Source organism: Sus scrofa, chromosome 13, assembly GCF_054392235.1.
Source record: "Sus scrofa isolate SSC_HxYL_T2T_F1_AM1 chromosome 13, Sscrofa_HxYL_maternal_Yorkshire_Landrace_v2.0, whole genome shotgun sequence".
Taxonomy (NCBI): Eukaryota; Metazoa; Chordata; class Mammalia; order Artiodactyla; family Suidae; genus Sus; species Sus scrofa.
The window spans coordinates 104,455,569-104,474,858 of NC_139395.1; the positions used below are offsets into that span (position 1 = coordinate 104,455,569).

The 19,290-nt window shown below is 41.6% G+C and overlaps 1 protein-coding gene across 2 annotated transcripts in view; it reads left to right on the forward strand.

Annotated features, from left to right (window-relative positions):
• Nucleotides 1–932: 932 nt before the first annotated feature.
• TM4SF4 (transmembrane 4 L six family member 4) overlaps nucleotides 933–19,290 on the forward strand; it is a 29,123-nt gene continuing 10,765 nt past the window's right edge. The window contains exons 1-3 of one of the 2 annotated variants that reach the window (XR_014822579.1): nucleotides 933–1,288; nucleotides 2,026–2,575; nucleotides 2,727–5,201. Coding sequence is in view for 1 of the 2 variants with exons in the window: in XM_003132480.6 (XP_003132528.2) it covers nucleotides 1,115–1,288; nucleotides 2,026–2,115; nucleotides 13,782–13,921 (404 nt within the window). In the remaining variant the exon portion in view is untranslated. Of the gene's footprint in view, nucleotides 1,289–2,025; nucleotides 2,576–2,726; nucleotides 5,202–13,781; nucleotides 13,922–19,290 lie in introns of those variants that run through there. The other variant, XM_003132480.6, reaches the window with a different exon arrangement.

Here is a 19,290-nt window from a genome sequence, read left to right on the forward strand (position 1 = left end):
ATAGTCCTTCAGCTGTTACCCAACACCAGTTCAGAGCAGGGTCATTGCACATGGTAGGGTTTGGTCTGGGCATGGCAGAGACCTTCTTAAAATGACACAGTGCAAACTAGTAATTTAATCATGCCCCAGGCTGTTGGCAAAATTTCCAGTAGAAGTCCATCTTACTGCCTCCTACATTCTCTAACTGTTCTTTCAACTTTTTCTGCTCTGCCTCCAATCATTTATCAGTATCTTTCCCCTCCTCCACTCAACCTCAATCTTCCTTTCCCCTTACCTTTTGTAAAGGTAGAGGTTTTTACCTCTGCATGGAAGATGCAGCTGAACAAGTTGATTGTGGAAACTGTTTTTGCTAATTCTAGCATGCCAAGTAGGGAAGGAGAGAGAATTTAATGGAGTAGCAAGTATAAAAATAGAGCAATGAGACAACAAACAGTCATTCTGATATTGTCCTTTAAAAAATTCCTGTAGACCTAAGCTCAGCAGTATCCAACTGGATCATCAGATTGTTATTTTCCTACTGAGGAAAACAGAAGCTCTTTCAAATATCTCTTTTGTATTCCCAGCTTTCAGCGGAAAAGACAAAGACACGCACTGTAGGCCATTAAGTACTTAGGAGACATGGTTTTAGCTAGGATGTAACTCAATTTTACAGTGATTTATAAAGAGCCTGGGGAAAATATTTCTTGATTTGGGTAGGGGCATTGTCAGATTAAAGGTGCAGTATTTCCAGATGCTGTTTGTTTCAGCCCTATATTCTACTGCAACAAGGTTGAGTATCTTGTCTATGCTGGTGGATTATTAACAGAGGTTATTGGTCTCCATGGCAAAATGATTGCAAAGGACGTAATCTTATTTATGAGGGTGCAAAAAAAAAAGAAAGGACTTAGTGTCAAGCAGAATGTATAAATGCCTGTTGCCATCGAGGTTCTGCTGTATTTGAGAGGCTGAAGCAACTCCAAGAACACAGTTCACGGGCTGATTTCGTTTCTGAGCTCCAAAATACGGATTGACTTGTGGACAATTATTAAGACGCTGTGGCCAATAATTTGAAGAGAGCCTGTGAAGAAGGCAGCGAAGGACTTTGTATCACAAACCTTGTATCTCCATCTCCAGCATGTGCACTGGGAGCTGTGCCAAGTGCCTGGGGGGCACCCTCATTCCCCTCACTGTGTTTGGCTTCCTGGCTAACATCCTGCTATTTTTCCCTGGAGGAAAAGTGATAGACAACAATGACCACCTTTCCGATGAAGTCTGGCTTTTTGGAGGAATATTAGGAAGTGGAGTTTTGGTGAGTAGGGAAGCCTTAAAATCCCCCCAGAGGATATATTCACCCTATCCTTTTAAAAGTGGGTACTGACTAAACAGGAAGAGATTTGGCTGCTAACAAAAGCCCAAGCACTGCATGATGAAAAGTTAGCGCTTTAATTTCTGCCCTTCCCCATTGGGACCGGCCAAAGACACGTTCATTAAATGGACTAAGTGATGAATCCCCAAGCTTAGGCTAGCAGTTCTCATGGGTCAGTTGAATTTCCTGAACCGAACTGATTGCCGCATAATTTCTTCATTTTAACAAGAAAACGCTGGGGTGCAGGGTGGTGGTCGGGGAGGAGGTGAACACAGTTTTCTAGTAAATGACTGAAAACCACCAAGAGAAGCAGGTGTCAGTGGATTCTTCTTCCACTCTTGTGCTAATGATTTCTTTATTCCCTCATTTCCAACAGAGGTTGGTTATGTTTCACGACCATTGAGGACAGGATTTTTAATCCCTATCCTGACCCACCATGTAAATGGGAACACAGGGTGTCAAATCTCGACATCCTGCCTCTCAACAGCTGCCCTTAGGCCAAATAGAACCCGGATACTCAACACTTGTCCACCCACCAGCCAGGCTCTGTTAGTTCCTGCCATACCCCTTGGCCACCAAGTCCCACATCACAGGTGTGGCTCCTCACACAGCCAGGCAGGCATGGGCACCCCCTTCATGACCAAACCAGAGTCCCTCTAAGGTGCTTCTTTTGCCTATAGATGATCTTCCCTGCACTGGTGTTCTTGGGCCTGAAGAACAATGACTGCTGTGGGTGCTGTGGCAACGAGAGCTGCGGGAAGCGCTTCGCGGTGAGTCTCTGGTTCTGTGCCCTCCTGCTCCCTCGCACTGCCTCCTTGTGCTGGCGGAGGTGGGTGACAGGGGATGGAGAAGTTACCAACCCCAGGAAGGACTTTGGGAGCAGCTGGTAGGAGGATGACGATGGGATTCGTGCTGGAGCAAAGTGACAATTATCCTAAATTTTAAAAACCATCGCCCTCATACTTATAAAGGCATGAGTACCATTTAAAATGTTATAAACAGGCAGAGTTGGAAAAGTGCAGCAGTGCTGTATAAAAAATACAGGTTTGGCAGGCAGAAGGGCTGTAACTCTCCCTTTGCCACTGAGAAGCCCTGAGTTCCCTGGCGAGGCCTTTCCCTTCTCTGGCTCTGCGTCACCTCATCAGTAAAGGGGAGTGGGACAGAATAACAGACAATAACCCTGTCTTCTCCCCAATGGCCCCCTCAACTCTCGATTCTTACCACCAGCAAGTTCACTGCCTCAGAGCCCAGCATTTCCGTCCTCTACCTGGACTTTGCCTTGGGACCTCTGTTCCCTTTCTTTCTTTCTTTTTTTTTTTTTTTTTTTTTTTTTTTTTTTGTCTTTTTGCCTTTTCTAGGGTCGCTCCTGTGGCATATGGAGGTTCCCGGGCTAGGGGTCGAATTGGAGCTGTAGCCACTGGCCTACGCCACAGCACAGAGGGATTGGAGCCACATCTGCGACCTACACCACAGCTCATGGCAATGCCGGATCCTTAACCCACTGGAGGCCAGGAGTTGAACCCGAAACCTCATGGTTCCTAGTCAGATTCGTTAGCCATTGAGCCACAATGGGAATTCCTCTGTTCCTTTCTTGTTTTCTGCAGTCATACATCTTATAGTGGGCCACACTGTTCCAAGCAGGAGGGAAAGAAGACTGGGAGTGGGGTTGAGTCTCATTTCCACAACTGGAGTCACTGCTTTCTGTCTCCCTCTGCTCATCTACAAGATAAGGATATGGGACTAGATCAGAATTTCCCCAAGTACAGACAAGCTCTGCCCAGATACAGATATGCTCTATCGTTCGATCACATACAAAGTTACTTTCTTTTTTCTTCTCCTTCAATCCTCTTGATTCTACCAGAAAACTCTTATTTTGATGGAAATTAGTCCTTACTAATTCGAATCGTTTTTAATTTCCCTTTCTTAACAAAGTGAGATCAAGTCTCCGGCTCCAGGAGATGAGAAACATTAATGAGAAAATCAGTAACATTGTGTTTACATACATTAGTGATTCTAGTTTTTCATTCAGAGAGGTGATATAAATGAATAAAATGGAGAGTTGACTTAGAGAAGAATAGTGAGTTCGGGTACCTTGATGTGGCAAAAATGAAGAAACTGAACTGGAATTACTGTCTGAATGATGATAAGGCAAGCTCCTGCTCTAATTTCCTGAGCTTCAGCTGTCCATCTTAGAGACTCATGAACCCAGTGATGAATTACATTCTCTCACCTTAACCTCTTAAAGGAAAGGTATAGGAGTTCCCACTGTGGCACAGTGGATTTGGAATCCACCTACAACGGCTGGGGTCACTGAGGAATCACAAGTCAGGCCTGGGAACCTCCATATGCCGAGGGTATAGTCATTTTTTTTTAAAAAGGGAAAGGTGCAGCTATTTGCCCTGAAACAGAAACATATCAGCATTTCTCATCATTAATTGCTCGTTTAGTCAACTAAAAAATATGTATTGAGTACATATGAAGGGCTGCAGCTGGTGCACTCTACATACATTAATGCTTTTCCGTATGAGCTCAAAGATCATTCCAAGAGGATGTTCTCACTGTTTAAACACCATCAAGCATTGATGATTATAGCAGCATTTAAAATCATAATTTAGGAGTTCCTATTGTGGCTCAGTGGGTGAAGAACCCTTCTAGTATCCGTGAGGTTGCTGGTTCAATTCCTGGCTTTGTTCAGTGGGTTAAAGGATACATCATTGCTGCAGGCTGTGGCATACATTGCAGATATTGCCCAGATCTGGCGTTGCCATGGCTGTGGCATCATAGGCTGGCAGCTGCATTCAGCCCCTAGCCTGGAAACTTCCATATGCTGCGCATGTGGCCCTAAAATCACCATTTATAAAGATGTCAAAATTAACCACAATTTATTTGCTATATTTGCATAATGTGTGTTATATATAATAATATTTTAAAATAATTAATTGTAAAGGAAAGAAATAAATATGTTAACTCATTTCCCTTTGAAACGTAGTCCCATTATACCTTGTAGTTTTTTGGGGGGGGATAAGTCGGAAATGAGAACTTGCAAAAAATTAGCAATTAAGGAATTTGGATGAATTGCTTAGAAATCTAACAGCTCATTCCCTGGTGCAGAGTAGAAGGCTGAAGATTAACCAGTATAAAAGAAGGATTGGGGGGTTGTTTTGTTTTGTTTTTAGGTTTATGTATAACCACAGTGAGATGTGAAACAGTATTCAAAATACTGTGCAAAACATGTTTTTAAATTAGATTTATGGGGAGTCCAAGAGGAAGGCAGAGAAGTCCTATTTTTCCAAGCAAAGTTGAGTCAATATGCTCAGAAACATTTAGAGCAGCTGATTGAAGTGGTCTGACTGGGCGCTCTCACTGTGACTGAGCTGAGGATGATGCATCCCAGCGACTGGCTGCCTGTCCACAAGGCAGTGCCCATCAAGTACCAGCTCTTCCAGCTGGAAACCAAGGCACCAGCCACAGCCACCCTGCACCAGGGGCGACCACAAACTAGATGGCCAGAAGAAGGGTTTCTTACTTGGAGTTCCTTTGTTTGTTAATCAGCTCCCAACTTTTAAAAATAGTAAGATTTCACCAAAAATATCTAGATATCTTACTTCTTTTCCTCTTCAAAAAAAAAAAAAAAAAAAAAAACAAAAACAAAAAATTAACCTGATTCTCCTGGGCCTACACATTGGCACAAAAATGGCCTGCCCTGGGCATGATCAAGTCCTTCACCACACCCCAAAGGGCTATTGGATTCATGTCCCAGCTTTAGAGCCACATTTCCTTAATGTTTTGAGGCTCTGGAGCACAAAGCGATAATCAATTTTTAAAGAAAGATATTTAACAGACAAAAAGAAAAAAAGCTACAGCATAATCTGATCAGGACTATAATGCTAAAGATTTGAATTATTTTTCCAAAGGCTCACAGCCTTCCTCTCCAGATATTTAAGGTCACTGGGCTTCCAAGCAACACTGTGTAAGAAATATTGGGTGGAAAGGCCTGTGAGGCAGAAACAGACTAGGCCAAGGGCTGCTGGACTAAATCCTACATCTGTCTTCACAGCTTTGCTCTCCATCAGTTGTCCTGATCTCTCTCCTCTCTTCTCTGCTGTCTTTCTAGAATAGCCCCAGAAATCAGCTGCATCACTCCCTTCCCTTTCCTTGGGTAGTAGAACCAGGACATATTAATCAATAGTGAAAGCAGGGAGTTCCCTGGTGGCTTAGTGGGTTAAGGATCTGGCATTTTCACTGCCGTGGCTCTGGTTACTGCTGTGTCATGGGTTCAATCTCTGGCCAGAGCAGCCAAAAAAATAAAATAAAAATAATGGAAGCAGGATGTTATGGCTGTAGAGATAAAGTAAGAAAATGAGCTGGAGAAAAAAAAAAATCTTGAGGTCACTTAATTGATAGTTTTGTAGTGACACTAAAAATTGGAGGAAAGGCTCCTCTGAAACAGAACAAGACTGAAACCCAATCCCAGGGATCTGTACCCTTTTACATAAATTAGAGTAAATGAGAGCTGAGAACAGGGTGACCTGTGAGGGGAGGATGTCTTCCAAAGTGGGCGTCAAAAACCTTGGCCTGGGTCTGTTGCTAGGTCTCAAGCTTTCCTTCCCATCCTAGAGGTTCACTAGTAGCGATCGTGGTAGATCAGGAGCTCCTGCCCTCTAACCCTTAAAAAAAATGGACCTGTCAGATCCAAAGGGACAGCTAGTTAATTTTATTAACTCTTGCTTGTTAAATATGTGCTTTAATAAGAAACTTTAGAAGACCTTGACCTTGACTTAAAGGAGTGTCTTTAATAATGGGATGATAAAAAAAGATATTTCGAGGCAGGCAGGTATTTCAGCATCCTTAAAGTATATCAGGCAGATAAAAGTCCACCCCACCCATAGGCAGCTACAGATGGTTGACAGACCTGTCCTGAAAGATCTTGGTCAGATCATAAATCAGTCTATTCCGTGTAGAGTCAGTGCTTCTTCCTGTGCTCAGCTTGGCTCACCAGTGCCCTCTAGGGACGCCTCCTGTGTGGTGAGCACTGCTGGGGATGGCACTTGCTGAGGCCAGGAACACTGACTCCCTGCCATTCTCCACTGCATTCCTTGGAAGGACAGCCAGTTTGAATGGGGGTGGGGGTTAAGAAAGACAATTCTTTTGAAATAATGGATTAACTTACAAAAGAAATAAAGTGTAAATTCCTATCTCTTCACTAAATGTTTTTCTATGTTTCAAAACCCTCTGCTGTAAAGTGGACCATGGCAGTTGCTAGCTTTCATAAGGGCATTGCAGGGGTTGAGGAAGCTGTTTCAAGCATTAGTGTTCAGGGAAAGGGCGGCGAGTACCAAGGATCTGGGGTATTGAGGACACACAGGTGCTCAGTAAGTGCATTTTGGGTGGATGAAGTGAATGAATGTCCAGGAAGGATTTAAGGTGATTTGCACACTTTTTCAGGCTCAATTCTCACAGTACCCTTTGAGTTAGGCACTAAGTTTCTAAATTTATGAATTCATAAATAAGGAAACTGAGCCTCTTGCAGGTTAAGTTTCTGACCGACCGCTTGCCTCCCCTGAGCCCATCTTCCCAGCTTCCCAAGACAGAGGCAGAAAATTCAGGAGGATATGAAAGTTTAAGTGAAAAAAGACTTCAAGTAATCTCTAAATGACTCTTAGAATACTTGCTTAGAGGAAACTTCATATCCACAGAAATGCTTCCCCAACACATTGCCACTACCCAAGCTGCAAAATACCTTGTTTCCAGAGTTCCCTGGTGGCTCAGCAGGTTAAGGATCCAGCGTTGTCACTGCTGTGGTGCAGATTCAAACCCTGGCCCAGGAACTTCCACCTGCCACAGGTGCAGCCAAAAAAGAAAAGAGTACCTACCATATCTCCGAATCACCCACTCTTCCTCCCTTCTCAGCCCCCATGCTTCCTCCATCTGGTTCAGCTGACAGAAAAGGCTAGGATCTGATCCCACATCATCTGCCTTCAGAGCCCAGCAGAGACGGAGGTCTTGAAGCTAACACATGGTGAATTTGAAGGCATTATCTTGCATTTCAAGGGAAGTGTTTACAGTACATACATCAACGGATGTTTCTCTAGAAATATGAACTTAACATGAGCAACCCCAAGATAACCTGCTTACTTTTATTTTTCTCCCCAGAGCTGTGCTCTCTGTATTTGTGGGAGGTTAATGTTTGTGAAGCTATGATCATTAAAACATTATTATGGAGTTCCCATTTTGGCTCAATGGTTAACGAACCCGACTATTATCCATGAGGAAGGAGGTTCAATCCCTGGTCTCGCTCAGTGAGTTAAGGATCGGGCATTGCTGCGAGCTGTGGTGTAGGTTGCAAACATGGCTCAGATCCCACATTGTTGTGGCTGTGGCTACAGCTCTGATTCCACCCCTAGCCTGGGAACCTCCATATGTCACAAGTGTGGCGCTAAAAAAAAAAAAAAAAATTATGTAACAATGATATTTATCAAATGCTTGTTAATGTCATGTGAAATTATCCAAATCTTGGAAATAAGCAAAAGAAATTTCTGGATATCCCAACAGTGAAATACTAGGCATTATGTAATTGCCTGACGCACCTGGGGGTTGTCTGATTTTCTAGAGATGGGTACCTTTGATTCTCTATTTCCTATTGATTAGATATCTTACTTATCATGACCTCTGAGAGTAGTTATTATTGAGCCTTGCTTTACAGAAGAAAAAATGGAGATCTTAGAAAGATGAACTCCCAAGGTCATGAGGGAGGAACCAGGACTCAAACCCAGATCTATCTGCCTATACTGCATGCCCTTGACCACTGCACAGCAATGCTTCTCTTTATTTTTACTCATCTAGAATAGGAAAAACACGTCCACAGTACAAAAACTGCAAAGGAAGCCACACATTCCTGATTCCAAAGTCTGGCAACGCCCTTCCCCAGAAGTTACCAGTGTCCCCAATTATTGTGTCTCCTTCCAGAAATATTGAAGGCCTTTTGCCTGTTTACTTTAAAAAACACCCCGTTTAGAGTGTCTGTTCCCTAACATATTCTGCTTGATTTCAATAACTTCTCTTTTACTTTTTATTTTTTAATAACTTCTCTTTTAACATGAAAATTTTTGGATCAGGACCCCCTGAAAAATTGAAGGTGCTCCATCTGATTTCAAGACTGATAATATCTCTGAGTAGTGAATTTGGCGATTTTTAATTTTTCTGAAAATGAAATTAGTTAAAACAAAGAGACATACAGTATACCTTGCTTCATGTAAGTCATCCATTCTGGAAAATTATAAAAAAAATTTTGGAGTATTTATTTTCTTCATTTTAAGATGAGATATTTCAAATGTGAATACAAAAACAAAACATACCACCTGTAGCTTTAAGAAATTGTAAACTGATGCCATAGTTTCTTCAGGTAGTTTTATAACGAAATAAAATGTTTGAGAGTAAAGAAAACAAGAATAAAACCTTTCTTGCAAAAAACATTTACAAGAAATAAAACAATTGAGAGTCATGGCATTCCCCCTCTGTACCACATTTCCCTCCTTCCTGAGAGTAACCATAATCATGAAATCAGTACACACCATATCTATCCATTTTTTAAACTTTTACTACCAAAAATCAATCTATCAAATGTTCTAGACTATACTGTCTACTAGAGTAGCCATTATCCATATGGAGCTATTGAGCACATGGAATGTGGCTGGTCTAAATTGAGATGTACCCCGGGTATAAAATACACACCAGATTTCAAATAATTAGTACAAAAGAAGAATGTAAAATGTCTCATAGTAATTGTTTTGTTGATTACATATTGAAATGATAATACATTGTATATGTTGAGTTAAAGAAACTGTGTCATTAAGATTAATTTCAGAGTTCCCGTCGTGGCTTGGTGGTTAATGAATCTGACTAGGAACCATGAGGTTGTGGGTTCGATCCCTGGCCTTGCTCAGTGGGCTAAGGATCTGGTGTTGCCGTGAGCTGTGGTGTAGGTCACAGGCCGGCAGCTGTAGCTCCAATTAGACCCCTAGCCTGGGAACCTCCATGTGCCATGGGTGTGGCCATAGAAAAAGACCAAAAACAAAAAAAAACTCACTTTTTAAAAACTTTTAAAGCGGAGGTTACTAGAAAATTTTAAGTTACATATAGGGCTTGCGTTATATTTCAATTGGACAGGGCTAGTCTAGAGGTGCTTACAATGGGGGCTCTCCATAAAGGGGAAAATCCTCTCATTGATATTTTATAAGAACCTGGTTTTGATTTCCTCAGACTTGCTTAAAATGAAGACTTGCTTGCTTGCAGTTGTACACACTTTTCATGTCTGTAAACATCTGCCTGTTAAAATGTTTCAAGAATGATATCTAAAATCCTTTACCCATCTCATATAGCAGGAATAGTGCAAGTTAGGTTTCTCCTCTCACTGCCAGCCAGTGGTGATGAAATCCTGAGTTGTAGCTGAAGGGACCTTTTCAGCCCACCCATTTCTTCTGTTACCACTGGGAGCTGAGGCCAGAGAGCTGGGGGCGGGGGGGGGGGGGGGGGGGCGCTGGGTGATGCCAAAGAGGCTGGAACCCAGGTGTCCTCAGACTTCCAAACTCCCTTTTTGAAAATGCAAGCTTCTTTTTTTATTACAGCAATTTTAGATACTCTTCCATTCTTACCTGTCAATAGTTTCATGATTCTCAACTAATAAATATAACTCAAGATCAGAAGGTCAAGTACGCAAAAAGATATTTTTTCCTGGAGTTCCCATCGTGGTGCAGTGGTTAACGAATCCGACTAGGAACCATGAGGTTGCGGGTTCGGTCCCTGCCCTTGCTCAGTGGGTAAACGATCCGGCGTTGCCGTGAGCTGTGGTGTAGTTTGCAGACGCGGCTCGGATCCCACGTTGCTGCGGCTCTGGTGTAGGCCGGCAGCTATAGCTCCGATTCGACCCCTAGCCTGGGAACCTCCATATGCCGCAGGAGCGGCCAAAGAAATAGCAAAAAGACAAAAAAAAAAAAGATATTTTTTCCTTATCTATTGTTTTATTTATATGAGAGAACCAATGTCATTTACAAAGAAATTTGAAAATGACAGGGTATCTGGAGTTAGTTGGCAGAGTATTGTGTGTGGTGTGTGTGTGTGTGAAGTGGTGAAGGGTACAGGACACTGGATATAATTATCATGTATACCCAAATATAAGGCAAAACAATATATAATCATCTCTCATTTTCCCATAAAGTTTCAAAAAATGTTCCTTGACTAGCATTAATATTCACATAAACTTTCAATGACATAGCAAATTTTAAATCACATGTATAAAATATAAAATAATTTTTTTGTCTTTTTTTTAATGGCTGCACCCGTGGCATATGGAAGTTGCCAGGCTAAGGATCGAATTGGAGCTACAGCTGCCAGCATACACAACAGCCACAGCAACAGCAGATCTGAACTGCATCTGGGACCTGCACCGCAGCTCATGGCAATGCTGGATCCTTAACCCACTGAGAGAGGCCAGGGATTGAACCTGAATCCTCATGGATACTAGTTGGGTTCATTACTGCTGAAGCACAATGGGAACTCCATAAAATAATTTTAATATATGCTTTTGAGATATTACTTCTCCCCCATTTATTTATTCTAAAATGTTTTCATACTTCTTTGACGTCAAAGTCTTTGCTCTCACTGAAGTCTTTGGAGCCATCAAAAGTTTCACACAGGGAGTTTCCCCGTAGTCTAATGGTTAGGATTCAGCACTTCCACTGCTACAGCCTGGGTTTAATCCCTGGCCTGGGAACTGAGATCCTACTTCAAGCTGCTGCATGCCACAGCCAAAAAAGAAAAATTTCTCACAGTACATCCTCTCTTCCATTTAATGACATTTTTGTATCCATGTGTGATGCTGTCAGTGGAAATTTCAGTCTTAGTCATAAATATCAATTCACATAAGACAAAGACAGATTCAGACATTCCTCTTGCAAGTATAAATTAATTATCTCCACTACTGTAAACACTGTGTGCTCATATTAGAATGCCCTCTAAAAGGCCTGTTAACTATGATATCCAGAGCTAAGAACTGTGAGGTAAACTTTCTAAGAATTATTAACAAATCTGTGTTAAGAAAGAAATTTTTAAATAATTCTGTCATCCAATAGTAATGGGGTTGTTTCTGACTAATGTCTTTCCTACACAATACTTGGCTGTTCATATTTGAGGAAATGCCCTATTGCATGACGGATGAAATAAGGACAGGGCTCTAAGGCAATTCCCTCACATCTGAGGAGAGTGCCCATTCTACCATGATAAATTGAGAAAAATGTTTTTTTACTTCTGACCTAGATTATATTCACAAATTTTTTGATGGTGAGAATAGGTTTAGGATATCCTAGGCACAAAAAAAAAAATTAAGGGGAACAAAATCTAACTGATAAGTAATATGAAAGCCTAGTCATTGAAAACATCCAAGAGTTCCCATTGTGGCTCAGCGGGTTAAAAAACTGACTAGTATCCATGAAGATGCAGGTTCAATCCCTGGCATCGCTCAGTGGGTTAAGGGTCCGATGTTGCCACAAGTTGTGACATAGGTTGCAGATATAGCTCGGATCTGGCATTGCTGTGGCTGTGTTATAGGCTGGCAGCTGCAGCTCCAAATCAACCCCTAGCCTAGGAACATCCATATGCCGCAGGTGCAGCCATAAAAAGAAAAAATAATGAAATCATCCAGTAAGTACCTTTGATTCTGTACTTTTGATAAGCTAGGAAGGAAAACAGCAAATGTACAGTTGGTGGTAGGAGTCGGGCAACGTCCAAACTATCTTCAGATAACCTACTGTCCACGGCTTCAAGGAATTTGTCCTCTGGTTGGGCAAGACACACATAAACAGCTATGCATTATGGTTGTGGGTAGCTGCTGTGATGGGAGTTGACACATTCCAGAGTATGGGGCGGGTGAGAGATATGAAGGAAGGAAAGGTAGGTTCTACATGGGAAGTCAGACATGGCCCGTGGTGCCAGAGCTCAGTCTTGGAAATGTGCACTCAAAATACACTTATATATGCTATGAATATGAATCCCTGCTAAATAGATTACATAGACTCCAGTTGCCCTGGTACAATTTGATCCTTTCAACCCTCAAACCCTGGAATACATACCGTGAAAAGATTGATAGTAACACGGGAAAGAGGGAAGAGGGAGTATCTGACATTTAGCTCAGGTTAGCACATCTAACTTAGGTAGGCTTTATCATGCCCTTTTTCTAGATAAGAAACAAAGACCCTGAGGATACATCCCTTGTGCAGTCATCTCACAGAGAAAAGTAGTAAAGCTGAGATCTGAGCCTGAGTCTGCTGACTTTTTAAACTCTGCTCTGCACTATACCTTTGTGTCACCGGAGCAGTAGAGGTGATAATTTTTCACCTCCATTTCCAAAATTATTCATGTTTCCATACTGCTCTCTAATTTCTGTTTTAGAATGGACAGTGCCTCTCTAGATCTTTTTTTTTTTTTTTTTTCATCTCTAAGAGAGAGTTAGCCTGGATAGGCTCCAGGACCGTTTCTGCCTTTTATATTCTATATATCTATTCTATATTCTATCTTGATTTTATAATTTGAAAAAAAAGATGCTAGTGCAGTCTATTTTTCACTAATTAATCTCTGTCATATAAAAATATTTAAAAGAGGAGTTCCCTGATGACCTAGTGCTTAAGGATTCAGTGTAGTCGCTGCTGTGGCTTGGATTCAATCTTTGGTCCAAGAACTTCCACATGCCATGGGGGTGGTCAAAAAAAAAAAAAAAAAGAAATTAAAACAACTGGAATTGTTGGGTTTGTGTAGTCCAAAGAAGAGAAAACTTTCAGAGAGCAGAAGGGGTGGAGAGATGTAAAGCAGGCAATATTTTTGTGTAAGATATAAAATATCTTTGGATATTTTAGAGGTTGCTACCTCATGGGAAAGAGGTTGGACTTAATCTTCTTGAATTCAAGGAATATAACTAGGACCGATGAGGAGAAATTCTTGGCTGCCACGCCTTGTCATAAACAGAATCCGCCTGCCAAATGATGCCCCACTATGACTTAGCTTCAGCAAGATAACTGGACCAGAAAACTGAAGATCACTTTCCATTCTAAGATTCTTTGATTCTATAAAAGCCTGGTCTTCCATTATTAACTTTGTGAAGGAGCATCTGTTCTTAATGAGGTTAAAAATCATGGTTCAAATGTATCAAATCATAACTAGCACTTGAGTCATCAATGAATAGGTGAAAAAGGTATGGGGATAGGGTGAAAAGGGGCACATGAGACACCAAAAATCATTCTAGGAGACCCCACAACCCTATTTCCAGTAAAGACTGGCTCTACCCCTAACTTCCCTATATTCACCGTGCTCAGCAACAGGCTGCTTAGGAGTGCTGTGGATACTCTTTGGACACCTTAAGAACCTGGTGGTCTTTCTCCTTCTCTTTCAGATGTTCACCTCCACAATATTTGCCGTGGTTGGATTCTTGGGTGCCGGATACTCATTTATCATCTCAGCCGTCTCAATCAACAAGGGGCCAAAATGTTTCATAGCCAGGAATAGCACGTGGGGCTACCCTTTCCAGGACGGGTAAGGTACACCCTGTACACCTGCAATACCCATGTGTCACCACAGGGGGCACCAGCTGGTAAAGGGCCCAAGGGGGACACAGCACACAGTCCGCCATCTTCAATGTACAATCTCCAGCATTTTGCTCCTGTGGGGCAGAGTCAGAGTTGTGGGGTGGATTTGCAAAAGCTTTCATCTCTCAGTGCTCTTTTGATAGACATCAAGAGAAATCATGAAAGAGGGTGCCTCAGCTAGCCCGAGGCCTGGAGATTGGTGGGGGTCACCACATGCATTCAAACATTTATTGCATCAACACGAGGCAACTAGTAATATTCATAAATAGAAAGCAGTGGCAACCATTGCACATCTTACAATAGGAAACAAGAATGATTACTCATTAACAGAGCTCAGAGGCTTTCACTAATAACCCAAATGATGGATAACTAAACAATCTTTTATGGTGCAAATTTATGGAAAAATGACCTTGAAAACACTGTAGTTTCCTCAAGAGAGTTGATGTCAATAGAACCTATTAAAATTACACATCATATTTTCATGGTACTTTGTGATTTATTAAAAGTAAAAAAAAAAAAAAACTTGGAGTTCCCGTTTTGGCGCAGTGGTTAACGAATCCAACTCGGAACCATGAGGTTGCAGGTTCGATCCCTGGCCTTGCTCAGTGGGTTAAGGATGCAGCATTGCTGTGAGCTGTGGTGTAGGCTGGTGACTACGGCTCCGATTAGACCCCCTAGCCTGGGAATCTCCATATTCTGCGGGAGCGGCCCTAGAAAAGGCAAAAAGACAGACAGAAAGAAAGAAAGAAAGAAAGAAAGAAAGAAAGAAAGAAAGAAAGAAAGAAAGAAAGAAAGAAAGAAAGAAAGAGAAAGAAAGAAAGAAACTTAAAAAAAAATAAATTTACAACAAACTCCACAGCAACCTCAGGAGGTAGTTACTCCCCACCAAGGCAGGCTGAATAAATGTGACTTGCTCCAAGTCACACAGTTAGTGGGGACAGAGACAGGGCATAAACACACATCTTCTAAGTGAAAGTCCTTAGTCCTTTTATATTACACACCCTTCTGCCCCTAGACACACTACCCAAGGCAGTACACAATTTCCACATGTGGCCACTTAAACATAAATTTATTTTAATTGAATACATTTTAAAATTCCTCAATCACATGAGCCATATTTCAAGCATTCAGTAGCTACACAGGACTATTAGTTACCAGAATGAAAACCGCAGAGAGAGGACTTTCCATTAGATGGGGCTGCAGTAGACCCTAACTTCCAGAAGGACTGGGACTATTTCTATTTTGTTCACCATTGCAGCCCTGCTGCCCTGTACAAGAACTGACGTATCTTGAGAGTCAGGAATTACAGCTGTTGGGTCCTCCTGCACATGGAGGATAGGTCTATGCCTAACAAATCTGTAGGACACTAATTCATTAACTTACCCCCTAATTTATTAACATATAGTGAGATTCTACAGAACCCTAAGAGTAAGCTTCACATGGAAGAAATGGGGGGGTGCTGGTTCTGTATGACACAGGGTCTCAGTTTGTCCTCAAGTGTTTCACATAAAACATCATCCCCACCCTTCTCTGTAGTTAAACAGGAGTATAAGCCCTCTAATATCCTCATGTCCCACCCAGTGATTCCCATGGATGTTTATGTTTAGTTTTTGTGGAAAGCCCTCTCCTGTTACAGAGGACTGCTGGGCTCCATGGCCATAGGGTTGGCTTGCCTGAGCATAGCATTCAGACTGCATGAGGGGCCACCTCCTGAGGTCCTTGCCTCTATGGCTCCCTCTCCCTGACCCAGAGGTGTGTCTATGAAGCTATAGATTACTAGAATTTCTTTTTTCCCTAGAATTTCTTTTTTTAAATTTTTTTTTATTAAATATAGTTGACTTGCAATGTTATGTCAATTTCTGCCATACAGCAAAGTGACCCAATCATACATATATATATTGTGTGTATATATATATACATATATACACAATATTTTTCTCATATTATCTTCTCTCATGTTCTATCACAAGACATTGGATATAGTTTCCAGCGCTATACAGGAGGACCTCGTTGCTTATCCATTCTAAATGCAACAGTTTGCATCTTCTAACCTGAAACTCCCTGTCCATCCCATTCCCCCTTGGCAACCAGTATTTCCATCAGCACCATCAGTGCGGTATTAAACACATTTTCTATTTATTCTATAATGTGAACGATACTACCCTTGATGAATTTAAAACCAATTTGAATAAATCTATGTCCAAAACAAGGGAGGGAGAAAGAAACAAAAGAAAAGCTAAGTAACAAGGCAATACAATGGTCCCATATTGTTCTGACTAGTGGGCCCTCACACCCTCCCCTGGCACACTCACACCTTGCTTGGGGTGGGCTGGGCCCAATGCTCCAGGTCAGGACAGTGACAGCTGGTCTGTGGGCCACACCGCGAAATGTTAGCTTGTGGGAGGACAGGAAACCCCCTTTCAAAGTCTTCTGTATCTGTCCTCCTACTGAAGCAGGTTTGCTTTCACATCTGATTCATGCGTTGCACATCACTCTGTGATAGATGTTTTTGTCTGCATTGTTTTACCTATATCTCACCACAGCAGCTAACCCACCCATTGACAGCTATCAGGTTAGAGCAGTTTAATAACAAAACCAGAATAAACTGTGCAGGCAACATTTCAGAATTCTCCACCCATCCTCTGTTCACCATATGGCTTTGATAATTATTGGACGGGAGAAAGATTTAGATACCTGGACATCTGCCTCAGGACTTCAAACTATAATATGATCAAAAATTGCTATATAGGGGTTTATTACAAAACCATATATGTTACCCTTTCCAGGTGATTTATAAATAAGAATGATTTTGACTCTTCATGCTCTTTCCCATCATGCCCTGACTCCAGAATTTAATCCCATATAAATGCAGGTCCACTTTCACTGTGAAATATGCTGAAATTGCTATGGGAGGGGCTCTTGGGAGGGTAGGTCATGGTGGAGTGTCTCACCATACCTCTGCCACCTGGCAGGCTTTCCTCAGCATCCCATTGTCCCTATATCCTATTCCTATCTTCCTTTATAACCTTACCTCCCATGCCAGCTCCAAATCTCCCCTTGAACTGCAGGGGCTTGTCTTGAGTTTCTTATAATAATACTTGAACTTGGTGTTTTCACTTTGACAAAGAGCTTTCACCTACAGTATTTTATTTGATCCTCACAAAAAGCTCGTGAGATGATCAACTCTCCTTCCAGAGGTAAGACAGCCAAGGCCCAGAGAGGGCAAGCGACTTGCCCGAAGGAATGCTGTTCTTAATCATCAAAGCTTGAATCTAGGTTTTCTGACTTCAAGTCACAGAGCATTTTCTAGGACACAATTTATATTGATTTACGCTATCTGATTTTTGTAGAGTCCGTTTAGAAAAGCTCAGGGGCATCTGTCTCAAATCTTTTTTACTGTCTTGTGGACTCTTTTTTTCTAAAATTTTATTGGAGTAAGGTTGACTTACAATGTTATGTTAGTTTCAGGTATATAGCAAAGTGAATAAGCCATGCATATACGTATATATCCATTCTTTTTCTGATTCTTTCCCCATATAGATTTTTCCCATGCTATACAGTAGGTCCTTGCTTCTGATCTATTTTGTATATTGCAGTGTGTACATTCCAATCCCAACCTCCCAATCCATCCCTTCCCCTCAATGTTTCCTTTTCCATAACCCTAAATTTGGTTTCAAAATCTTTGAGTCTGTTTCTGTTTTGTAAGTTCTTTTGTATCACTTTTTGTTACATTCCACATATTAGTGATCTCATATGACATTTGTCTTTCTCTGTCTGACTTACTTCACTTAGTATGATAATTTCTAGGTCCATCTAAATTGCTGCAAATGGCATTATTTCATTCTCCTTTATGGCTGAGTAATATTCCCTTGTATGTATGTACCACATCTTTTTTATCCATTCCTCTGTTAATGGACATTTAGGTTGCTTCCATGTGTTAGCTTTTGCGAATAGTGCTGTTATGAACATGTGGGCGCATGTATCTTTTTGAATTTGTAGTTTTGTCTGGATATATGCCCAGGAGTGGGATTGCTGGATCATATGGTAGTTCTATATTTAGTTTTTAAAGAAATTCCATACTATTCTCCATAGTGGTTAGACCAGTTTGCATTCCTACCAACAGTGTAGGAGGGTTCCCTTTTCTCTACATCCTCTCCAGCATTTATTGTTTGTAAACTTGTTGATGATGGCCATTCTGTCTGGTGTGCAGTTAATACCTCATTGCAGTTTCGATTTGCACTTCTCTAATAATTAGTGATGTTGAGCATCTTTTCATATGTTTTTTGGCCATCTGTATGTCTTCTTTGGAGAAATGTTTATTTGGATCTTCTGACCATTTTGATTGGATTTTTTTATATAAAACCATATGAGATGGTTGTATATTTTGGAGATTAATCCTTCGTCAGTTGCCTTGTTAAGCAAAATTTTCTCCCATTCTGTGGGTTGTCTTTTCATTTTGCACACCATGGTTTCCTTTGGTGTGCAAAAACTTTTAAGTTTAATTGGGTCCCATTCTGTGGATTCTTCTTATCCATTGATCCTAGTGTGTAAACATCACAGGAGTTATTTTTGTAGCAGCAGGTGTAACACACATAGACAGCTATCTAGTGGGTATAAAGGAATGATCATTTGTAGGAGCCCAAAGGGAAGGACTTAAAACAGCTTCCCTTATCACCAAGTGTCAGAGGCAGCATCTCCTCCTCCTCCTCATTTTTTCCTCCTCCTCCTTCTAATGTTTAAAGCCTGAGTGTTTTTGCTTTCATTATTTCACTTAATCCTCCTAATAAATCTCAGGAGATTTCTTGTCCCTAGAGTAGAACAATATAGTTCAAAAGGTTAATTTGCCTGGGGCTCCGCAGCTAGAAATTAGTAGAAGAATTAAAAAAAAAAAGAAGCACCTTACAGTACCTTACATTGTGCTGAAGCCTGTGCCAAACATGGAGCACAGAAGGACAGACCTGGGCCCTGCCCCAGTGAATACATGTTAAGTTAGGGTGACGACACGGAACAGATCCTCACTTACCAAAAGGGTGAAATGGAAGTATGCAAGGAAAACTTCTCAGAGGAGGTGACGTGGGCTGGTTTTGGAAGTTGCACAGAAGCTTGCCTTCCAGGGAGGAAGGGAAGCAGAGGCAGAGAGAAGAGCAAATCCTGAGGCAACCTGGAAAAGGTCCCCTGAGCTCAGAGTATGTCAGTTCATTGTATGGCTGGAAGCTCAGGGTTAATTTGGGGAGGAAGAGCCGAGGGACCCCATAGGATGGAGATGATTAAGAAGAAGGAAGACCTTCAGGTCATCCGGGAACAGCAGAGGATTTC